The sequence below is a fragment of the Rutilus rutilus genome (assembly GCF_951802725.1).
Source record: "Rutilus rutilus genome assembly, chromosome: 13".
NCBI lineage: Eukaryota > Metazoa > Chordata > Actinopteri > Cypriniformes > Leuciscidae > Rutilus > Rutilus rutilus.
Genome location: NC_140218.1, coordinates 18,728,793 through 18,750,634, shown reverse-complemented (window position 1 = coordinate 18,750,634; position 21,842 = coordinate 18,728,793). Strand labels below are relative to the sequence as shown.

At 37.2% G+C, this 21,842-nt stretch overlaps 1 protein-coding gene across 2 annotated transcripts in view; it reads right to left on the bottom strand.

The window, feature by feature from the left end:
- Positions 1-222: 222 nt before the first annotated feature.
- Positions 223-21,842, bottom strand: part of atf7a (activating transcription factor 7a) — a 30,959-nt gene continuing 9,339 nt past the window's right edge. Inside the window, exons 3-13 of one of the 2 annotated variants that reach the window (XM_084427535.1) lie at positions 13,296-13,392; positions 11,748-11,878; positions 11,387-11,551; positions 10,326-10,483; positions 9,079-9,172; positions 8,231-8,320; positions 6,581-6,700; positions 5,833-5,982; positions 4,390-4,578; positions 3,311-3,416; positions 223-3,227 (exon numbers count right to left, since the gene is read on the bottom strand). In XM_084427535.1, coding sequence (XP_084283661.1) covers positions 2,992-3,227; positions 3,311-3,416; positions 4,390-4,578; positions 5,833-5,982; positions 6,581-6,700; positions 8,231-8,320; positions 9,079-9,172; positions 10,326-10,483; positions 11,387-11,551; positions 11,748-11,878; positions 13,296-13,392 — 1,536 coding nt within the window. In that variant the 3' untranslated portion in view covers positions 223-2,991. The remainder of the gene's footprint in view (positions 3,228-3,310; positions 3,417-4,389; positions 4,579-5,832; positions 5,983-6,580; positions 6,701-8,230; positions 8,321-9,078; positions 9,173-10,325; positions 10,484-11,386; positions 11,552-11,747; positions 11,879-13,295; positions 13,393-21,842) is intronic. The other variant, XM_084427536.1, reaches the window with a different exon arrangement.

Sequence of the window (21,842 nt, the reverse complement as noted above, 5' to 3'; positions counted from 1 at the left end):
TTATGCATTTATTTTTTATAAATTGACCATATATATATATATATAATGTATAAATATATTGTATTCATCACACTTCCAAACGTTTTGTAGCCTTTAATTATAGGACTTTTTAGTTTAGTGGAACACTGCCCAATTCTACTATATTGAAACAAAATTATATAGAGAATTATATAAAACATCTTTCGTGGTGCCTAAATGAGACTAAAGACATTTTAGTTTTTTTGTTTTTTGTTTAATCAAAACTGCAGCACTGTGTTCAGAGTATTTCACTTCAACATGCATGAAAAATAGTAAATATATATGGTACACATATGTACATTACAAGGGACAATTTTAAAAACTATCGGTCCAACTTGGAGTGAGGCTATTTCCCATAAAAGACATACTCTTAAACAAGCATTTATAATTTTTTCTTTAAAATCATCCTATTCTAAAGGACTTTTGTTTTGTTCAGTCAGACTATCTCAGGGAAACTGCATTCAATTTTACTTGCATGAAATAATTCCATAATAAATTATTTGTGCATTTTGTTGGAATAATGGCCCATTAAGTCCATCAAGACAGAAATCTGGTATAACTTTAAAGTGATTAAAGTGAGAGGGGGGAATCAGTCAGGGACCGTCTCAAGGCATCCTCATTAATCTTTACAAATAAAAATAACTACAAATATTTGAGTACAAAGTGTTAGAAGAACAAAAAGAGAATGAGAAAAGAAAGTCTACAAAAGAATTTCTACTTTTACATCTTACAACACACACAAAAAAAGATTTATTATAGATATTTCTATAGTCCTGGCAGCATACAATGAGAAAAAAAAAATCATAAAAAAATTCAAATTAAAAAGTGCCAGTGAGGCAAAAAATTCTCCATTCTGTTCATTTCAGGTCAACAATCCTCTATATGGGTTCTGCTGAACGATTACAGTGCCAGCACATAATATAACAGAAAAGCCAGGGTTAACACTTAAACCAGGAGTCATTCATGAGATATCGGTCAAGTGGGAAGTTTGATATGCTGTTTGAAAGAAAACCTGACAATCTCTGAGACACCAAACAGAAAAATAACCCAAACTGTTTTTTAGTGCATTCTAACAGGCCTATATACATTTTGGACTGATATTGTGAAAATGCAGCATTCAAACTGCAAATAATGACAGAAAATGAATGAGAATTCAAGTTACATACTGAGCGACGACAGTACATCTTAGTCCCTTGTTTATATGCTGCCTTAATTTTGAAAGTGTCTGATATTGTGTAAAAAAAGACAAGACCGTGTGTTTGGATAAACATCAGGTACAGGTAAAACCTTTCGAACAACAGTAGATTTGGATACTCTTTGATCCCTGCAGCCTTCTAGTTTGATGTAATAGCACTCTATTACATCCAGGTGGCAGTATAGAATATGCTCAAAATTAAGGGCAGTGCTCTCTGGCTGTTTAAAGGCATTATTGTTAATTCATTACCTCAGGACTGATGATTCAGATAAAGCTTTTAACATCTCCTGACAGATGCCTGAATGCGATAGGTGGCCAGTCGGGTCAGCGACATGGAGAGAGGATAACCTATAAAGAGGCACTCGTGTGATTCATAAGGCAGAATCCATGTCTCTTTAAATTTTTATCAGGGACTTTGTATGTTCATGAGCGGATAAGGAAGCAGAGAAACAAATAGTGTTACAAAGTATCGGGATATCAACCTTAACAGTCTGGTAATGGTGAAAGTGACTGAACGGGAGGTTATAGAGGCACTAGGGCAGTATTACTGTAAAAGTGAGGCGGAGAACTATGGAAGTCCATTTCCACCACATCATAAAATGCTCTGGTAAAACATAATTATGAGATGTCAAAATTATGACAAAAACATCAAAATTGTGACAAAATTCTAAATTATCACAAGTTCTACTTTTTATGTCATAATTCTGATGTCTCATAATTTAAACTTGTCATAGTTGTACATTTTCATCTCATTATTACGAGTTTTTGTTATAATTATGACTTTTACGCCATAAATGTGACTTTTTATCTCATTATTATGAGTTTTCTTTTTTTTCCTATGGCCAACTTAACTCAATCTAAAGTTGAATTTAAAACATTGTGATCACAGGGAAAGAAAATGGCTACCTTTGGAAAGACATCGATTTTTCAAGACACTGGACTGTGCGCAAGGGTCCTGGGACATGACCTCGGACAGTATGCTATTTGCGTTTCGCGAGTTTGTCGTACACAAGAAAACAAAGATAGGACCGAACAAACGACAACGATGAGGTTCTGTAGCCCAAACTGAATGCAATGTGCCAATACAATACAGTTTATATATAGCAAAAAGGTTGCATGCTAACAAGGCAGTCTTAGTGTATCAGTCCTTCACAAACTGCTATTCTCCGTTGTACATCACTGTACACCCACACGAGAAGCACACATGCACACGTCGATTATAAACGTATATAACAGGTTAAAAATGAGGTAAGATGAGCGAGGGTCAGATGAAGGGGGTGGCCACTTGAAAACTAAAAAAACTCTAAAATAGCAAGGTAAAAGATCGTACAGAACATTAAAGCATCATGTTTCTCTCAAACACACACACACACATACTAATACATATATATAAGAATATATAAAGTATTGCATCGTCAAAAATTTGAGACGCAGCCTGCATGTGTGTGAATTAATGTGCAATACAGCACATGTACACATACACCGAGTGCACCGTCACAATTCAGGCAATGTCTTTATTGCAGTGTGTATGTGCATATGTCTATGGGGATACGTTTAATGACAGGAAGTGCTTTGCAGTCCTACAGCCAGTGGAGGAGCAGGAGGAAGTTGAAGGAAGGAGCAAGAGTTACAGAGGATGCAAAGGAGAACACGGTTTGGAGTCCAGCCCCCATAGTCTATGGCATAGTGAACAACAATCTCCTTCCGTCTATATGTGTACAGATCTGCCCCCTCTCCCGGGATGCGGAGAGTCCCAGGCAGACTGTTAGCTGCTCTCATCATCTGCTGGACTGGTGGGACTGTGTGGCCATGATGACATGCGATGGCCCACCGCTCTCCCCTCGCTGGCTGCCCATCCCTGCCAGCACCGACATGGCCACCGCCTCAGCCGCAGCACGGGAGCTCAGGCCGTTGGGCCCTACTGTAGACGAGGGGCTGTGGGCCAGAGAGCTGTGCTGAATGACCGGTGCCGGGGAGCCCGTGGGCTCAGACGTCTCTTTCATGTGTTCCTCTCCTGAGAGACAAAAAAAAAGAAATGAAAAGGAGATTAGATCATGCAGATGCAAGTGAAAGAACCACAACTCAAGCTCCACTTACCTAAGTAGGCGGCTTTCTTCTGGAGGTTGGTGACAGGGCAGTCTTTATGAGCTAACAGCAACTGCTTTAGATGAGCCACTTCGTTTCGCAGATGAGACACCTCATTCTTGTACACATACAAATAAGTGAAAACAAAGTGTGAACATGGCACTTGGACACAAACTTGCAAACACATTTGTATCTACTCAGTTTCAAAGTACATACAACAATGCCAAACCATCAATGCACACAACAAAAGCAATGAAAAATAGTATAAATAATAATAAAAAAATAAGTAATGAGAAAACAATATAATAAATAAAAATAAAAATATTATCATTTTTGCTGTTATTAATATTATTAATGATGGTCAATTTGAAATATTTATAATAAATATAATAAAATAAAACATCAAAAACAATATAATAAATAAATGCATACATAAATAAAAAATATAAAACTCTTATAAAATAAAATATATTATTAATAATAATTATTATTTTATAATAATACCGGTAATAGCAATAATAATAATAATTGTTATATATATATATATATATATATAAAATAATAAAATAGGCTATGTTTGGAATGAGATACTAGCAATAGTGCAGTATATGCAAAGATACAAAAGAAATATTTCAAAAAACAGTATAACCTCATCATAACCTCATAACCCATTTACATTAAGTGAGATACATTTATCTGGTAAATAAATGTTTGCTTCCTTTTTTTGTTGCAATTTTGTGCAAACAAAATGTATCTTTTAACTCTAACTTTATCTTATCTTAACATTTGCCACTTAAAGAGATTACAAAATATCACAGTTGGCATTGATTTTAGTTCAGTCTTGACTCTTTAAATAGAAGTTAAAGACAAACGCATTGCATTGTGGGATATGGTCTCCCACACAGTATATTCTGGTTGCATGCATCTTGTATAAGAAAATGTAGGTACTCCATGAATTGCATACATTTTGAAGAACATGGAGGAATCACTTCTAACACATTTTTCAAGTTGCTATAAGCAATATTTCAGTGCTCATACAGCCCTGATTTTAGATCAAATTACAAGTCAAAGAATTTTTCATGCACACTAACCGACAGCGAGACGTTCATGGATGTGAGCTCCTCAGCCTTCTTCTCCAGAGAGTTGACCCACACCTTGCGTTTCTGTCTGCAACGAGAAGCTGCTGCTCGGTTCCGCTCAAGGAAGCGCTGCCTTCTCTCATCAGGGTCGTCATCAGTCGTCCTCCGCCTGCGACCCCCGGTGGGCTGAGCGGGTGACACCTGAACACAGCAGGACAGAGTAAACAGAGATGTTTACTGCTTAATGCCACAGCAAAGTGAAAGATGCTCCCTGACAAACATGATGCTCTGCTTTCAAACGCTCCCGTGAATATTTGTGTAAGCACTCCCTTATTCCTTTTCCACCGACACCGTTCCAGTGCGGGGTTCCCGGCCTGTGTCCGTTCTCAAACTGTTCCGCGCATTTCCACTGCAGAAAAAGGGGTTCCTAGCCAGAAAGATTGTTTTGAAAGAACTCCAGCCCTAAAAACTTGCTGGTCTCGAATGGAGCCGGGGAGCAGAGGGTGGAGACATGTTGTCGCTGTCTATGGCAGTCTCGCTGAGCAATTTAATAACGTTGCACGACATATCTAAATAAGCAACGTTATTAAATATGTATGCAACGTTGCTCTTTATGTCTAAATTTATAAAACTGTGGGTGCGAGAGAGACTCATCGTGCGAGAGCATGAGTGAATCAATGGTTTCAGTTTCAATACATCTCCAAAAAGGACATATGAGAGGACCGGGATTTAATGCGAGCTGCCGGTACGCTAGAATCACTCCCGATACTGGAACAGCAAAACAGAAGCGCCGCACTGTCTGCACAAACACCAGGACGCACACTGTTTAAGTTAAACTGGTTATAGTCAGGTAAACAACACCATTCGTTCTTCAAGTCTGTGGAAACATGCGACCGGTTCGCCTGGCCAAGAACAGGCTCTGGCTTCAATTTTTCGCTCATTCTGTCGCTCATTTTGCTCTGCTTATTAAACACAGGGACGCACAGCAGCACACAAACATGCCAAATATTAAAAATAAAAGGATTACAATGTAAAAGATTATTATTGTGTACATAAAGATATGGTGGAATCCGGCTTGTCCCATAGATGATCAGCTTGCGCACTTTTACCTCGCGCACGAGCAGATCCGTTTGCGGTCTTTCCACTATCAAATTCCGTCATGTAAATAGCGAATCCGCCATGGCGCGAGCGCAACTGGCATTTAAAGGGAATGGGAGATGAGACTCTGATTGGTTTATTGCACGTAAAGCCCAAAACACACCCATTACTCATTATGAGAATAGGGACAACCGTTTTAGACCATGCGCCTGGCGCACCGACCATTTTTCCGTCGCTAAACTAGCAAAAGTGGATTCAGACACGCCCTAACTGCACTTAGACCATGTGCTTAGATCGTTAAAATAGGGCCCCTAATGTTTGCAGTTCAGACAATTCGAGCGTGAAAACGTGCTATACCTGTGGCTGAGCAGGGGATGGGGCGTCTGGATGCTGGACCAGCAGCTGGCTTTGCTCAACCCTCTGAGGTACCATCGCACTGGACCCCATCGCCACACCAAGACAACCCTGAGCAGTGGGCATCTGCTGAGATAATGCTGCCTTCAACCTCTGAGAATAACAACAAACACACCATGGTAATGTGGCACAAGATGGCATTCTGTCTAATTACAGACAGCTGTTACAGCCCAAACACTCAATTTTAATCCTCTTTCATGTGGAATTGCAAGAAAAGTCATTTCATAAAACTGAACCACAACTCATCAAGCACTGAGGAGAGAAACCATGTGACAGAAAGGAAATAAACACGTGTGAACTTCTGTATTTTATTTCTATGTGTCAGGATGGTCTTGTAGATTTTTTTCTTCTCCAAATCTTAAGTGAACGTCCTAAGAAACGTATCTGGTGGACGTTAAATCAGCTTAATTGCGTCGACCGACTAGCCTTCAAACCACCCACAAACTAGTCTGTTAGGAAAATATGTATTTTTTGCATATCCCTGGATAACAAGTGTATTTGAAATAAAGACTGTTAATGACAGAGCTGCTTAGTTCCAACAGCCAGTGCTTGTTTGTTGTGAAAACTATCACCCATGTGACGTGCTGGATTAAGACTTTCAACATAGGAACACTAAGAGAAAGCTATGCATCTGAGCATCTTGCATAAAGATCCACAGGCTGGCACAGAAAGAAAAAAAGCTTGCCCTCACCATCTTTGCCTCAGTGTGGGGGTTATAACCGGAAGGTGAAGACGAGCCGCTGCTGCTGCCCCCTAGTGGAGGCCCGGGAATTCCTGGAATGTTAGGCACCATACACAGGGGCCTCGCCAGCTACACCACAGAGCCAAACACAAAACATATTATGAGGCAAATTATAAATGACTCCAGAGATCAAATATAACAGCTCACAGAAACATCATATTGAAATAGAAGTGAATAATTTTTGAGCTACAACTGGCACTGTGCTGAAACAAGGGGGTTACATGATACAAAAAACACACTTGGCCTTTAAAATTGAATCAGAGCAAAGTCCATTAAGGCAAGTCAATTCAGTTGGTGTCCATCTTGGTAATGGACCAGAGCAGCTATTTTATATATAGGTAATGGGTATAAAGGTACAGTTCCTGTACCCTGTACCATTTTATTCCTGTACTTCAGTGAGATCAAAGGACTGAAAGCTCCAAAAGTATTTGTCGGGGGATTACATTTCAATAATATATTTCTAATCAGAACAAAGTTTGCTTCTTTAACTCAAAATATGCTAAAAGAAAGCGTTTTAACTTAAGGACCTCTAAATATGATGATTCTCTTGCAAATGATCCCTTTCTCAAAATATAAAGGCAGCTACAGTATATTTTAAGAGTGAGAACAATAGTATTAATTTGATATTAACATTATATACGTAATATGATATTAAAAATTAAATAACAGATATGAATAGTTATTGTACTAAAATGTAGTGCTTTAAACAATAAAGAAAATATGTAAATATAGCACTTTCTGTTACTCTGAAATTTTTCTAGTGTTGGTTTAGTATTATTTATATACTATTAGAGTATTTATTAATAGCTTTTTTATATTTTGTTTTATTTTTAGGGTAGTTTTTAGTACATTTGTAACATGCTTTGTCATTTTTATTAGTTTTTGTTTTGTTTAATATTTCTGTTTAGCTTTAGTTTATTTTTATTTCAGTTTTAGTAATTTTAGTATTTTAACTTAAAGCTTTATTTCAATTAACAAAAACATGTTTTAATAGTTTTAGGCCGTTTCTCAATATGCGTTCTTAAGCGATCTTGCATCCTTGTGTTCTTATACTACGCCATCATCAACCGTCGAAGTTTAATTCCAATACTCCAGAACGCAAGTACAGAAGACGCATTAAAGTGTCCGGATGTGTTTTTGATAGCGAGGTTGCATCGAATGCAGACTTGAGAGAATCGACGAAGTACAGAAGCCTATAAGCTTTAAACATCTCGTCCTCACTTAAGAGATTCCCGCTGCAAGCTCGCAAATACAAGACGTCTCGTGAAAGTTAACATTTATCATTCTGTTTTGCTTAATTTTAAGAAAGTGATAAAGACCTGGAGAAAGCCTGCAGTATTTTATTTAGCCTATTAAAAAAATATCTTAACATTGACAAAGCATAAATAACATTAAACATATATGCTCGTTTTATAATATATCGATAAATAAATCGATTTAAATGAAAATAAATGTCTATAATAACAAGAAATAAATGTTTTAATAGTTTATGAGATTTGTTTGTGATGTTATGTTGTATTTATAGTGCATTGGCTGCTACTTATAATATGCTGGGACGGTCAGTTGAGCAACAAGATCACAGCACATCTCAATTCTCACAAGGATGCGTTCTGTGTCCTCGCGTCCTTCCGAGTTCGTTCTTTCAAAGTAGCCTGGCAAGACCGGCCTCCACGAGAACGCAAGTCCGTTCTTGGAATTGAGAAACAGCCTTAGTTTCAATTAACAATAACAACACTGAATTTTCCACAGACCCCCAGCACCATTTTGCAGACCCCAGTTTAAAAAACAGTTTTACAGTAAACAAAGTCGAGTGTTAAGGCCCGCTCACACCAATGATAATGATATACAACTATAATGATAAAGAAAGACAAATCTTTCTCAATGTAAAAGAATGGCCACACTAATCCACACCGTGTATTGTTAACTTTAACAATAATGGCACATAGAGACGATATCATTGGAATCACTATCGGAACGATTTTTTCCCCAGCTGATGAAAGATAAAAACTGACAGCCAATCAGAATCCATCCTGTTTTAAAAGAGCTTGAGCATTTAAAGTGGCAGACGACAAAACTGCAGCACATGCTTAGAATAAACAGAACGATATCATGCATGGGTGTGGATGCAAATATAGTTATTGTTATAGTTACTGTTCTTGGTGTGAACGGGCCTTTACAGTCTTTCCAATTCTTTTCCTTCGAGTTGTCCATCTACTTATACCAGGAGTGTCTAATCCTGCTTCTGGAGGACCACTGTCCTGCAGAGTTCAGCACACCTGAACCAGCTAATCACGGTCTTATTGGCATACTAGAAACTTGAGGTAAGTTGGAGCTAAACTCTGCAGGACAGTGGCCCTCCAGGACCGAGTTTGGACACCCCTGCCTTATACTGTTTCTGATTACAGTACAAGTTCAAATGAATTATAGTAAATACACTTCAAACTTACAGATATTACAGAGGGCATCTGCATAGGACCTGGAAGCACAGGAACGGTTTGACCATTGGGAAGCATCATCATTGGGTACGGCACTGTGGGAGACCTGAAAGAGAAGTAGAGAATTTTCCAGATTGCACAAGCAGCAACACCAAATCAAACTGAAGTTCTGCTCTTTTTTTTTTTCTCTCATTCAATGCCAATAATAGAGCATTTGCCTCTCCTGTGAAACTGAACTTTGGTCAGGGATGCGTATACACTGACACTGTTGATTTGTTGCAAAAGCACTGCCAGCTGATTTCCAGATTTAGATCTATCTATGTATATCAGGGTATGTTGTGGGAACATTGCTCATGTCCAAAAATTGCTGGTTTATAATCATTCGGATGGGTTTGGGACTTTTGGTTTCTTGCTAAATCCAGATAGATTTTGATCTTTCTGAAATTCTGCAAAAATGTGTCTGTTCCAAATTGTTTAAATCCACTTTCAGATTCTCCAAATGGGTTTTAATGTGTAGACCAAATGGACGGATGTAACTTGGCTTTCTTTCCCATATTATTGAATGCTGACTTGAAAAAACTGTTGAATAGTCTGTATTTTCCTTATTTGGTTTAAGTTTGATTGCATATTCAGGGCTCAAGGCTAAGGATTTTTTCTACTGGACCGGTAGGGCCAGTGGTTCAAATTTTTACATGCCCTGCCAAAATTTTCACTGGCCCCACAACAAAAAGTAAAAGAAAAGAAAATGGGCCTATAAAATAAGCCTAGTATTGTTTTCGTTATTTTAAAGCTACTAGATAAACTCATTTAAACATTAAGTAATAAAATAGGAAACATTAAGCAATAAAATAGGAACAAATAATCAAATTACGAGTAATAGAACAAATAAATACAAATGAACAAACATATAAATGAAATAAACCGTGCTTTTCAGATTTTTCAAATTTTTAGCCCTGATATTGTAAAGCCAACTTTAGTCGTTTGATTTCCAAGGAAGGTTCATTGGCTTCCATTTAGACTTTGGATTGGTAATGTTCTGTTGGCAAGTTCTGCTCTCTTCCTGTCGACTATCTGACCAAACATTCTTGGGACGTCAAGTGTGGCATCTAAAATGAGCCAGCTACCCACATTTTCCTAAGAATTACTACCACACCAACTTAAAGCAGCACAGTGAGTCATATAGAAAATGAGTCATAGAGAATAAAGCTGACGGCCCAAAGCAACGACTCCTCATTGATACGCTGTGGCTGTTCTCTTACCCCAGTGTGCGGTTGGACGGTGGGGTATGTGTGATGACGGAGGTAGGAGAGGGCATGGTGGGCTGTAGGCCGTCATAACCCAGGTGCAGCGGGAGAGAGCCAGGACGCACTATGGCAGGGGTGGGAGCCGAACTGAAGGCAGGCTTTGGAGGAGAATCCTGTAAGGTAGATAATCAGCCAGCTAAGCACAAACATCTCAAAGCATTTAATTCAAAAGCAACACCGTTTACTTCCAAAATGGATGTCACCCAGTCATGATTGTTTGTTTAGTGATGCAACACATCTAGTTCATTCAATGCCAAATACATAGTTTAGTGAAATGTATAATTATAGTCTCCACAGCTCAGTGGCCACGTGAATGCCAAATGTGTGCGTTACTATTAACTATTTATATTTTTTTATATTCTATGTATTCTACAAAAAGACTAGTGATAATGCTTTAGTTTCAATTTAATTAGTTTATTTTATTTTATTTTATTTTAAATGTATTTTACTTTAATAAATGAAATACATTATTTGGATAATTATTTAAATGATTAAATATAATGATACAAATACATTTATAGTTAATAATAAAGTAATAATAAATACAAATTATTAAATTAAATTATTAATATTAAATTACATAATATTTTAACAGAAGTGAAAAGTGAAATGATAGAAATTAAAAAATGTACATGAATTTCAGAAATAGTATTCAGTTTGTACTCCTTTTGCTTTATTGACAGCAGTGTTGAGCTGCATAAACTCCACAAGTTAGTGTAAAACCTAGGATCATGTTCTCCAGCATGATTTGAAAACAATCCAAAGAGCATCTTGTGCTTCAATGCAAGATCATCTGATTTGTCTGTACAGAGATTCACATGATCAATGTCACAAATTTACCCGATTAGTGACCTAGAAATTATACAGAATCTTAAATATTCATTTTATAATTTATAAAACATTTATAGCATTTTAAGTTTAAATAATTTTGAATTGCAGATATCCAGTGTGGTCTCAGACTTTTGGGCTTTACTGTATCTGCTCTAGCACAGTTTGGTTTGCATAAAGCCTGTTACCTGTCTTCTGCCTATGGGCTCTCTGCTGCTATCTGACATGCTGGAGAAGGAGTCAGGGCTGTCAGGCGGAGAGGAGTCCACCTCCACGGGGTCCTCCTCCTTCACCTTAACGTCTGAAGGCGTCTGCAAACTCATGTCTAGTGCTCCCGAATTAGGAGCCGGCAACTACATGGAAAAAAGAAAGAGAGATGAAGAATGTGATAGACGGAGAGAGGGCTAGACGAGACAGTGTTACACGAGAACTGATAGGGAACTCTGCAGTCCATAAATCTGAGTTCTGGCAGCAGGCAGCCAGAGCTCCTCATGTTTGGAGCACGTCTGACTGTATGACTGAATCCCTCCACCCAGTCCCGCAGCTCACCGGGTTCTTGGCCCTCTTGTCCTCATCTTCCTGGCCTTTAGGGAACTCCTGCTCGAAGGAGCCGGCCAGCTCATTGAAAAGGCCCACCTCTTCACAGTTTTTCAGGAAACGAGTGGGAGTCGGCGTCTGGTCTGGGACAGAGAGTGAGAAACCGAGAGATCTCATTGTTTCCTTATGAAAGACATGGACAATATAAACTCTGCAGTGCAGCCAAATGGCTGTACGCAGCCGTACAAACCAAATCTGCTAACGATTTAACATGATAAATCTGTGAGAGTTCAAGGTTATTACATTTGAGTTTTTTTCCCAAAGGTTTAACAAGACAAAAAAAAAGCACATTGAGAAATTTCCCCCCTTATAATTACTAGCTTAAGGGGATTTAGCTTCACTCAATAGCTATAAAGTAATGATATCAAATTGCATTGTTAAATCTCTACACTATTTGTTTTGTCAGTGCCACTGAAACCAGCATTCCTGGTTACCATTTCCCACAAAAGTAGTGACACACAAAAACATGGTTGTAAATATGGGGATGGATGGTAGGGACATGAACCAAAGACAAATAATCACTATCAATATTTATTTAATTAATATAATAATGCAGAATGTATGACGGTACATTTTAATATTCTGTCGGTTTCACTGTACATCACTTTTTTTTCTTTTCATGACTGGGCCTTTATATTGGGCGGTCATGGCCTAATTGTTAGAGTCAGACTGGTAACGAGTCAGACTGGTTCGATTCTCAATACCGGCAGGAAATGATTGAGGTGCCCTTGAGAAAGGCACCTAACCCCCAATCGCTCCCTGGTGGCCACTGTGTCTGTCTGTGTGTGTGTGTTCGTGTTCATTACTCCTAAAGTAAAAGTATGTGCACTAACACGGATGGGTTAAATGCAAAGGACAAATTCCGAGTAAGGGTTACCATACTTGGCCTTTACATGTCACTAACACTAATATAGGTTTATTGTGGGTTATTTTACTGTCAGGAGTACATATAATATAAAAACATTATACGGTCAAATACAAGTTGACTTCAATATAGGGTGGTTATCAAATCTATTTATAAAATTAACAATTTAGTTGTTTTTAAAAAAAATGTAATTAAATGAAAATGTTAAATTTAAGTTTACTGTTTAAATTAAAACATGTATGAAAACTTGTGTAATATTTCTTAAAAATAATGTTTTAATAAATTGTATTTCTATTATTATTATTATTATTATTATTATTATTATTATTACTTTAAGAAGTACATGGTACTGTGCAATAGTATTACATTTCTTTCATAATTTCGTCAAGTTAGACCGAACTTTTATTTTGGTGGATTGTAATGAAGACCTTTGAATTTCTGTGTGTTTTAATAAAATGTATTATTATTATTATTATCAATTGAAGAAGTGATAATAATAATAATAATATCACTTGAAATTTCTTCAAGTTAAACCGAACTTTTTTTCTTCTTTTTTTTTGACAAATGAAATGGTAAAATGAATATGTTTGAGGCACTGTGCGTTCACACTATCATATTGTCTGGGTGCAAAGTACCTGCAATGATGACTGAGTCCGTTCTGGCGGGTCCAAAATTCAGCGTCATTTGATGTTTGTGTTTGTGGACAGCCAGGTGGTCCTCATTAGTAAACCTCTACAGAGGGACACAGATGAACAGATGGATTACGAGACAAATCTGGCCAGTAGTAGAAAGAGGAGCCTTTCATGACCTCAGGGCAGAGACACACTTCCAAAGGAATCTAGAGGGAGTGGCATTGACAAGATTTGTCTTTCGAAACAGATAATGTAGGCCAGAGAGGACTTCATTATGATCGTTTTTCACCAAACCCGTGCCCTACTCAATGTCTCTGAGGTATAGGATGTAACTATACAGTGTCAGTGTCAAAGACTTACAGTAGAAGTGGCTTTCTGTTACACAGCTGACCTTTGTACCCTTATACAACCTCCAGGCTTACGATGCTTACGTTTCTTTACACTTCCGTTGAGAAGTGCAGCTAAAGCATTACACTAAGTATTGAACTTCCACATTTGTCAAACAATAAAAATGTCTTTCAGAACAGTCTAAAAATACATTGTGCAAATGACAAAAATGCTGATGCTAAGGTGGAGTTTTGTAGTTTAAAACCATGATGTTATGCATGCAAGACACAACAGCTCATGGGCTGAGCAAACTACACAGATGTATTCAATTAACATTTATGACAGGCAATCACGCATTCTCCAATGTGCTTTTATATTTACCTTATATTTAACAAAACAGCTGTTCTGATGTTAAAACCGTGCGCTGCACATGCACAGCTAGTGAATCGCGGATATTTAAGAAACCATTTCCACAAGTATTAAAGATGCTTTTTTGGAATATGATGAATTAAAATGTTATGATCTGACAGATAGCAGTGAAACAGCTGTGCTAAGTAGGAATGGGAATCTAATGAAACGTAAAGATTCTGGCTAAACAATTTTGCACAGTCATTTTGATGACTTTACTCAGTCTTTATAGAAGCAGCCTATTTTCATCTAGTCAACTACATAATAAATGAATTGCATTAATAATATAATATGAACAACAGGAGTAAGTACAACATAAGATTTTACACAGATGTAAACTGTATGTTTTTGATTCACTAAAAAGAACCGGTTCATAAAAGTAATTCATTTGGGAATCAGACTACTTTGGACGTGTTATTATGTTTTTGACTTAAAATAATTATTTGCTGACATAATCTGACAACAATGTTTGCGCTGCATGTTTTTTCTAGAGTCATTAAAAGAGAACTCCGGAAAACTAATTTTTTTGTACATTTGGAGTGCTGTCAGTACAGAGAACAATGACAAAAATCGGTGTTGCCTACAACGTGTTATCCTCTTTTTAAAATTTGCACCCTGTTGACTTCAATGGGGCAAGTTTTAAACCTGCTTTTAGGCTCTTAACATCCTTGATGTGTCATTACAGGTGCACAGGTCATGTGAGTGATTCCTTAAGAGTGAACGCGGGTGAATCTGACTGCAGTAGATGTTAAAGAAATATATAAAAAATTATGTTTATTCAGCCAGCACATACCTGTATTCACATCCTGTTTTCGGTCGAAGTCCACAGTAATCGATTGTCGAGTTCACGCGCATAGGTTTAGTACCTGTAGTGAACTCGACAATCGACTACTGTGGACTTCGACCGAAAACAAGATGTAAATACAGGTATGTGCGCTGGCTGAATAAACATCATTTTTATTAATATCTTTCACATCTACTGCAGTCAGATTCACCCGCGTTCACTCCGAAGGAATCACTCACGTGACCTGTGCACTTGTAATGACACATCAAGGATGTTAAGAGCCTAAAAGCAGGTTTAAAACTTGCCCCATTGAAGTCAACAGGGTGCAAATTTTAAAAAGAGGATAACGCGTTGTAGGCAACAACGATTTTTGTCGTTGTTCTCTGTACTGACAGCACTCCAAATGTACAAAAAAATGAGCTCAATGTTAAAATTGACCGGAGTTCTCCTTTTATACAAGAATCGGTCTACACTGATTGCGATGTATGTTTTTGATTGACTAAAAAAAGAACCATCTCAAAATAGATATACGCTTGGTAATCGGACAACACTGTTTGAGCCCCATGTTTCTGATTCAGTAAATAATAACTGATTTAAAAAGAGTGATTTGTTCAGAAATCAGACTACACAAGTTGTGTTATGTTTTTGATTCAATAAAAATAACTGACTCAAAATAGCTTGCTTGGGATTCGGACTACACTGGTTGCAATGCATGTTTTTGATTGACTGAAAAAAAGTGCCATTTGTTCAGGAATTTGGACTTCACTTGTGCTGTATTTGTTTTATTCATTAAAAAGAACCAGCTCATAAGAGTTGGAATCGGACTACGCTGATTAAACGTGATTCAGTTCAGGGTTTTTGTGGGGGGGTTTTGGAACGTTTGCCGAAATTAACAGTTGTTTGAAGAAGCACCTCGACTACTGAATCCTTGCAGGCTTTTCCAAAACAACTCATGCGGAGGTGGAGCCTCTAGGATTATCTTTTCCTCTTTCTGAGTGGATTTCATGACTCAAACCATGTTCACTGGGCTCCACAGTCTTCTTCAGATTATTTCTGGCTCCATGTCATGGCTACAGTTCAGCAGTGACAGCGCAAAGTGGAAACACAGTCAAGTGTCAGAAGCTTATTTTTAGCTGCGCCAGCATCACCAATACAACAACTGCATGTCTCATAGCTTCTTCTCCCCTCAACTTAAATGAGTTACTCTGGCAAGGACAACACATGATGACAACACAAGGACAACAGCTTGATTGAAGCAAACAGAGAAACTAATTAACACCAACAAACAAGAAATGCAGCTAGATTGCCTTGCATGCAGTAGACTTCATTTTTATACTTCCTCTTTAGTAGCCATATCTTATGTTTGTATCTTCCTCTAAGAAAGAAGAATGCGCCAATTGTGAAATGCAACAAATAGTGCTATTCTAATAGTCAAGAATGAATTATGTTATATAGGGGCACAGTTTAGTATTTAACTGATCTAAAAATTGGGTGTAACGTTTCTCTGTAAAAAAAAAGAAAAAAAAAGAATAACCGCATCGTTCTCCACTCATGGTTCGGCACGCACTTGCACCACTGTTAATATCAAATCTGACGAGGCATATCTAATAAGGTAAAAACAAAAATGCATAGACCACTAATGTATGTTTCTGTTAATTAATACACTCCGGATGAGTTTCAAGTGATGGTAGCTACCCTATCATCTGTTAGAATGTAAATCTATTGTTGCAGTTCAGCATAGCAAACAAAGGAGACTGTTTTTAATGTTAATCAAAAAACAAAGAAATCTCTCACTGCTCTTGACTGAATAACTTTTGTAACTTTAATAAGGCTTAATCTTTATTTAATTTATACAGTGAAGATTATATGCAGTGTTGTTTTACATTTGATTACATTATCAAGGCTCAAAATTGCGACCATTTTGGTTGCATATGCTCCCGAAATGAAATGCGACCTCAAAATTTATTTGGGAGTATTTGTGCGAGTGCAAATAATTATTGTGGTGCGACCTTCCTTCTAGAGATGCACCAATCGACCGGCCCATAAATTGGAAATGGACGGTTTTTGCTCCAAAAACACGATCGGCAACCGGCTGGTTTTTAGTTTCATTTTGTTAACGTTAACAGGACGTTAACAGGCCAGAGACGGGACATGCTGAAGACTGATTTAAAGAGGAGAGCGCAGACGCGCAGCAGAGAAAATACCAGGCACAGCAAGATCACAGTTCACGATGCTCGAAATATGGGTAGAAAAATATAAATATTAAATTGGGGTGGGGGTTTATATGAATGGATCTCTGAAGGGAACTGACTGTCTTTAGAACAGTTTCGATGCCATTTTCTTTTCCTCTTCCCATCTGTGTGAAGTAGTGTTTATAAGCACAGCTCCTTTGTGTAAAGAAACGCTTCTTTTCCATAAGCGCCACCTGTTGTCAGATAGTGAATTGGCATTTTCATTCAGTCCATCTCTTTTTGTTTTTTGCAGGTGTCTTATGTAACATTTCATGAAGCTAAAGTCAGACCATTCTGTATTCACTCAAAGTCTTGAAATTATGCAATCTAATTTAAATCAAATACATGTGTGTAGCATCTTTGTTTGGATCGTGATTAAAATGCAGTGGTTGCCTCTAATTTCAAATGGCAACAGATGGTTGCTTTTTAAGGCCATTTTAGCCTGTTATACAGCAAATAAACAACAAATAAAATAGGCAACCGGCATCGGAATTTGCCATGAAAAGTCATAATCGGTGCATCACTATTACAGGGTTCCTACACATTTTCCATTTCAAAATTCTATACTTTTCCAGACCTCCTTCCAAACGATTTTTCAGACCATTTTTAACATACATGGTTCACACAGAATTATTTTCGGTAAATAGTACAGTCATCTGTAAATAAATATAAATATATAATATATATAAATATATAAAATAAGATTTTTTTCTGTTTTTCATTGGTTTTCTCGAAGTGATAACGTGCTTGCATGATGAGAAGAAAACTAAAAAGCTTTATAAAAGTGGTGTGTCAGAGAAGAATATATGCAGATTATACTGTAAATGTGGTTTGATTGTTTCATGATCACCAAACAGCAAAGTACAGTCAGATTTAGGGGCCGTTTACACGACACCATTTTCAACTAAAAACGAAAAGCTTTTTTGAGAAAGAAAAAGTTTCGAAAAAGTTTTTGCCGTTCATTTACATGATAACAGCGTTTTGTAATGTCATCAGTGTGTAATGTTGCTGTTTGAGCGTAAACAACATCTGCAAAGTTACGACGCTCAAAGTTCAATGCAAAGGGAGATATTTTATTTTACAGAAGTCGCTTTTGAAGGACTACAACAAACGGCTGGTAGGGACTACAACGAGATTCTTCCCGGGTCGGTGACATTTATCCAAAACGACACGTTCAACCAGACTTGGGAGAGGAGCTGTAATAATGTAAAATGTGAAAAATAATGAATAATAAAAATAAAGCATGAAAACATATTCTAGTACACCCCAAAAACAAAATCAAGACTTCGTAAAAGGGCATAATAGGACCCCTTTAAAGCGGGGCTCAGTAGTTTCGGGATTTCTTCACTGTATTCTCGCTTTTTGCTCGCAGGTTTCTCTCTAGAGCTCCCCCCACAGCTTCGGAATAGAAATTTGACAACACTGTTGTAAAAACTCGTAGGTGATTCTCAGACACCAGAGGCTAGTAGATCAACGACATCAAAGCAGATGGGACATTCTTTAAAACATCTTCTTCATTCGGGTTCGAACAGCGTGAGGGAGCGCAATAATGACAGCATTTTAGCAGATTTCTTTTGGCCGTAAAGCAATTGTTTACATCGCGAGACCTGATATCACGCGATACTTCCTGACACGGCGGCCGGTGGTCCGCCGGCTCAAAGTTGCAAGTGCGGATTTTCCGCTCACGGGCACCAGGGGGGTGCGAAACGACCACCATTCAACCCGAAATAAGTAATATAACCATTCCAATGACTCCGAAGCTGTTCAGTTAAGGTAAAAAAGTTACTTAGATCACCTTTAAACACTGAAGAACATTTTTAGTAAAAATACAATGAATATGCAATATAGTGCATATATTTAGCAAAATGTTCCTCTCTAGAGTACATTTTTTCCAGCTGACTAATAAGTTTATGGTCAATAAATGGCTTTTCTGGGGTAAATGTAATATTACATGACATATTATTTATAACAGGGGTGTCCATCCTGTTCCTGGAGATCCACCTACAAGCAGGGTTCAGATCCAAGCCTGATCCAACACACCTGCCTGTAATTATCAAGTGCTCCTGAAGATCTAGCTGCTTCAGATGTGTTTGATCAGGGTTGGAGATGAAATTTGCAGGAAGTAAAATTTCCAGGAACAAGATTGGGGCACCCCTGGTTCACAAGCTGTTCTATTGATGTCTTTCCGCGGTTGCTGATTGAGCGATTGCATGAGACATGATATGGATTTCAGTTGTACTTTATCTTTTAAACATTCCTTCTGATGTTCATTCATGATCAGTCTAAATTTTTGCTTGTACTCCTAACTTTTTGAAGTTGGGAGCACCAGTGCTACCAAGTAAAAAGTTATTTTCAAGCCCAGTTTATTACATTTTTGTATCTTGTATCGCCGCAATATTGGCATTCCCACATATTCTATTCAATACCAATATGGCCATTCGAACACTTCTGGTGGCTTCACTGCCGGCTGGCAGTTTAAAGCGCAATGAGCAATCCAGTCATTTATATAGATCAGTGGTTCTATATAACATGAAGTGTCTGACAGAACCCTTTAAGGTTCTATATAGAACCTTTTCTCTTTTCTTCATGTTAAGCAACGCAGAAAGCAATGCATGGTATTTGTCAACTACCAAAGTATAAATACTCTGACCAAGTTCTACCAGCAGGAAATGGTCATCTATGCATAAAATCACAGTTTTTGTTGGCCTAGGGTTAGTACAGATGCTCCTACATGTTGAGCTTCTTCCCATTAGTTATTCCCATGTTTCCTGTTCTTTCTACACCATACCTAGCAAAGGCATGTCAGAATATTGTGAAATAGTATTACAATTCAAAATAACTGTTTTCTATTAATATATTTTAAAATGATTTTTCAATTTTGAAAATTGTTGTTAATTGAAAACTGAATATTTTTAATATGATAAATGTATTTACTGTGACTTTTGGTCAATTTAATGTTTCTTTCTTTTTAGTAAAAAGTATTATTCTTTAATAAATAAAAAACTATTGACCCCAAACTTTTGAACGGTAGTCTATGTCCAGGACTTCCTGTTAAAAACTAAACCACAAACTGACTTGCAAGCACTAGCTAAAGTTAAAACCAATTTTAATTTTGTTGAACAATGTTTTTTTTTATATTCATATCACTGCGATACAGAAGAAATGAGTGTAAAATATCAGACATTGTAATCAAAGTACATTAAAAAGGATTAATTTACTCTGAAAATATCTTTAGACAAGCACTAGCATTGATCATCTCAAATCTCAGTGTTATTTTTCAGTAATAGGTTGCCAAAACAGTGGAGTCACATGGAAATCTGGTTCACTGGGATGGAGCAAAACAATCTTAAACCCCTATAGACTTCAGTATGACGCAAACAGCGTTTGCTCGTCAACAAAAGAACAATACCTCAAGTAGAGTAAATCCTCACTCCCCTCATCCAGCTACACACATCTAAGCATCTCAACAAAGCCTGACAGATGTGCACAACCTGATCTCTATTTCAACCAATCTCCTTTATTTCCCTTTATGTGGCCTTTAGTTTTGGTTTACCGGAACTGAGTGGTTTTAAAAAATGTCTTCACCTGACAACATGATACTGCTATGATGCTTCAATGTACACTATCATTCAAAACTCTTTGGGGTCAGTTTTTTTTTTTTTTTTTTTAAGAAATTAATACTTGGCACGTTGGCAGTAACAACATCTATCAAGTTACAAAAGATTTGGATTCCTAATTCATCAAAGATTCCTGAAAAAAAATGATTCACTGTTTCCACAAAAATATTAAGCAGCATATATGTTTTCAACACTGATAATAATAAGAAATGTTTCTGAGGCAGAAAATCAGCATATTAGAATGATTTCTCAAGAATCATGTGAGACCGGAGTATTGATACTGAAAGTTCAGCTTTACCATCACAGGAATAAATGACATAAAAAAAAATACATTCAAATAGAAAACAGTTATTTTAAATTGTATTAATAATTCAAAATATGATTATTTTTGATCAAATAAATGCAGCCTTGGTGAGAGCATAAGAAACTTCTTTCAAAAACATTGAAAGATCTTACTGACCACAATTTTTTAAACGGTAGTACAAGTCTATGAGATTTTTTTCACCTGCTTTAATCATCTGCAAAAAAAAAGTATAAGCAATAGTAATAGAGATATTTGAAAATGCCCAATATCTAAGGCACCTTTTACGTAAGGAAGTCTGGCTAGGTCAGAGCAAGCAGTAGCAAACAGTCATAGTCCCAGTGGATTATAGAAATAAACATCTGCAAACAACTAACTTGCATAAATTATTCATCATGTTCTTGTTGTTCCTCTCAATTCTCAAGATTATGCTGCCAACGGTACGGTTAAATGATCATTGTTGCATTCAGTACTGGAGAGGGAAGGTGTAACTGTTAAATTGCCTCATTTCGGTCCATGCTACATTTCTCACACTGTTTTCTACGTAACTGCGGAGGAGAACATTCAGATCAAAACCACAAAATGAACATCACTGTCTCACTGAGTAGGATGGGTCTCGATCACTTCCTCTTTCGGTTTTCAATGCCCTCAAAGCACCACAAGCCTCCAAAGGCCACATTGTTTTTCACTTCTTACACTGGAAAATAGAATTACTTGAGAAGCAAAATTGCTTAAGACATTATGACTTATTTTCAGAGAATATACACACGTATTTTTACTGGAAAAAAAAATACAAAAATACAGAAACCTCTTGACTGACTTCACCAGCATAAGCGCACTTATTAGCATTACGTATTAGTCAATAATCTCATCATAGCGTCT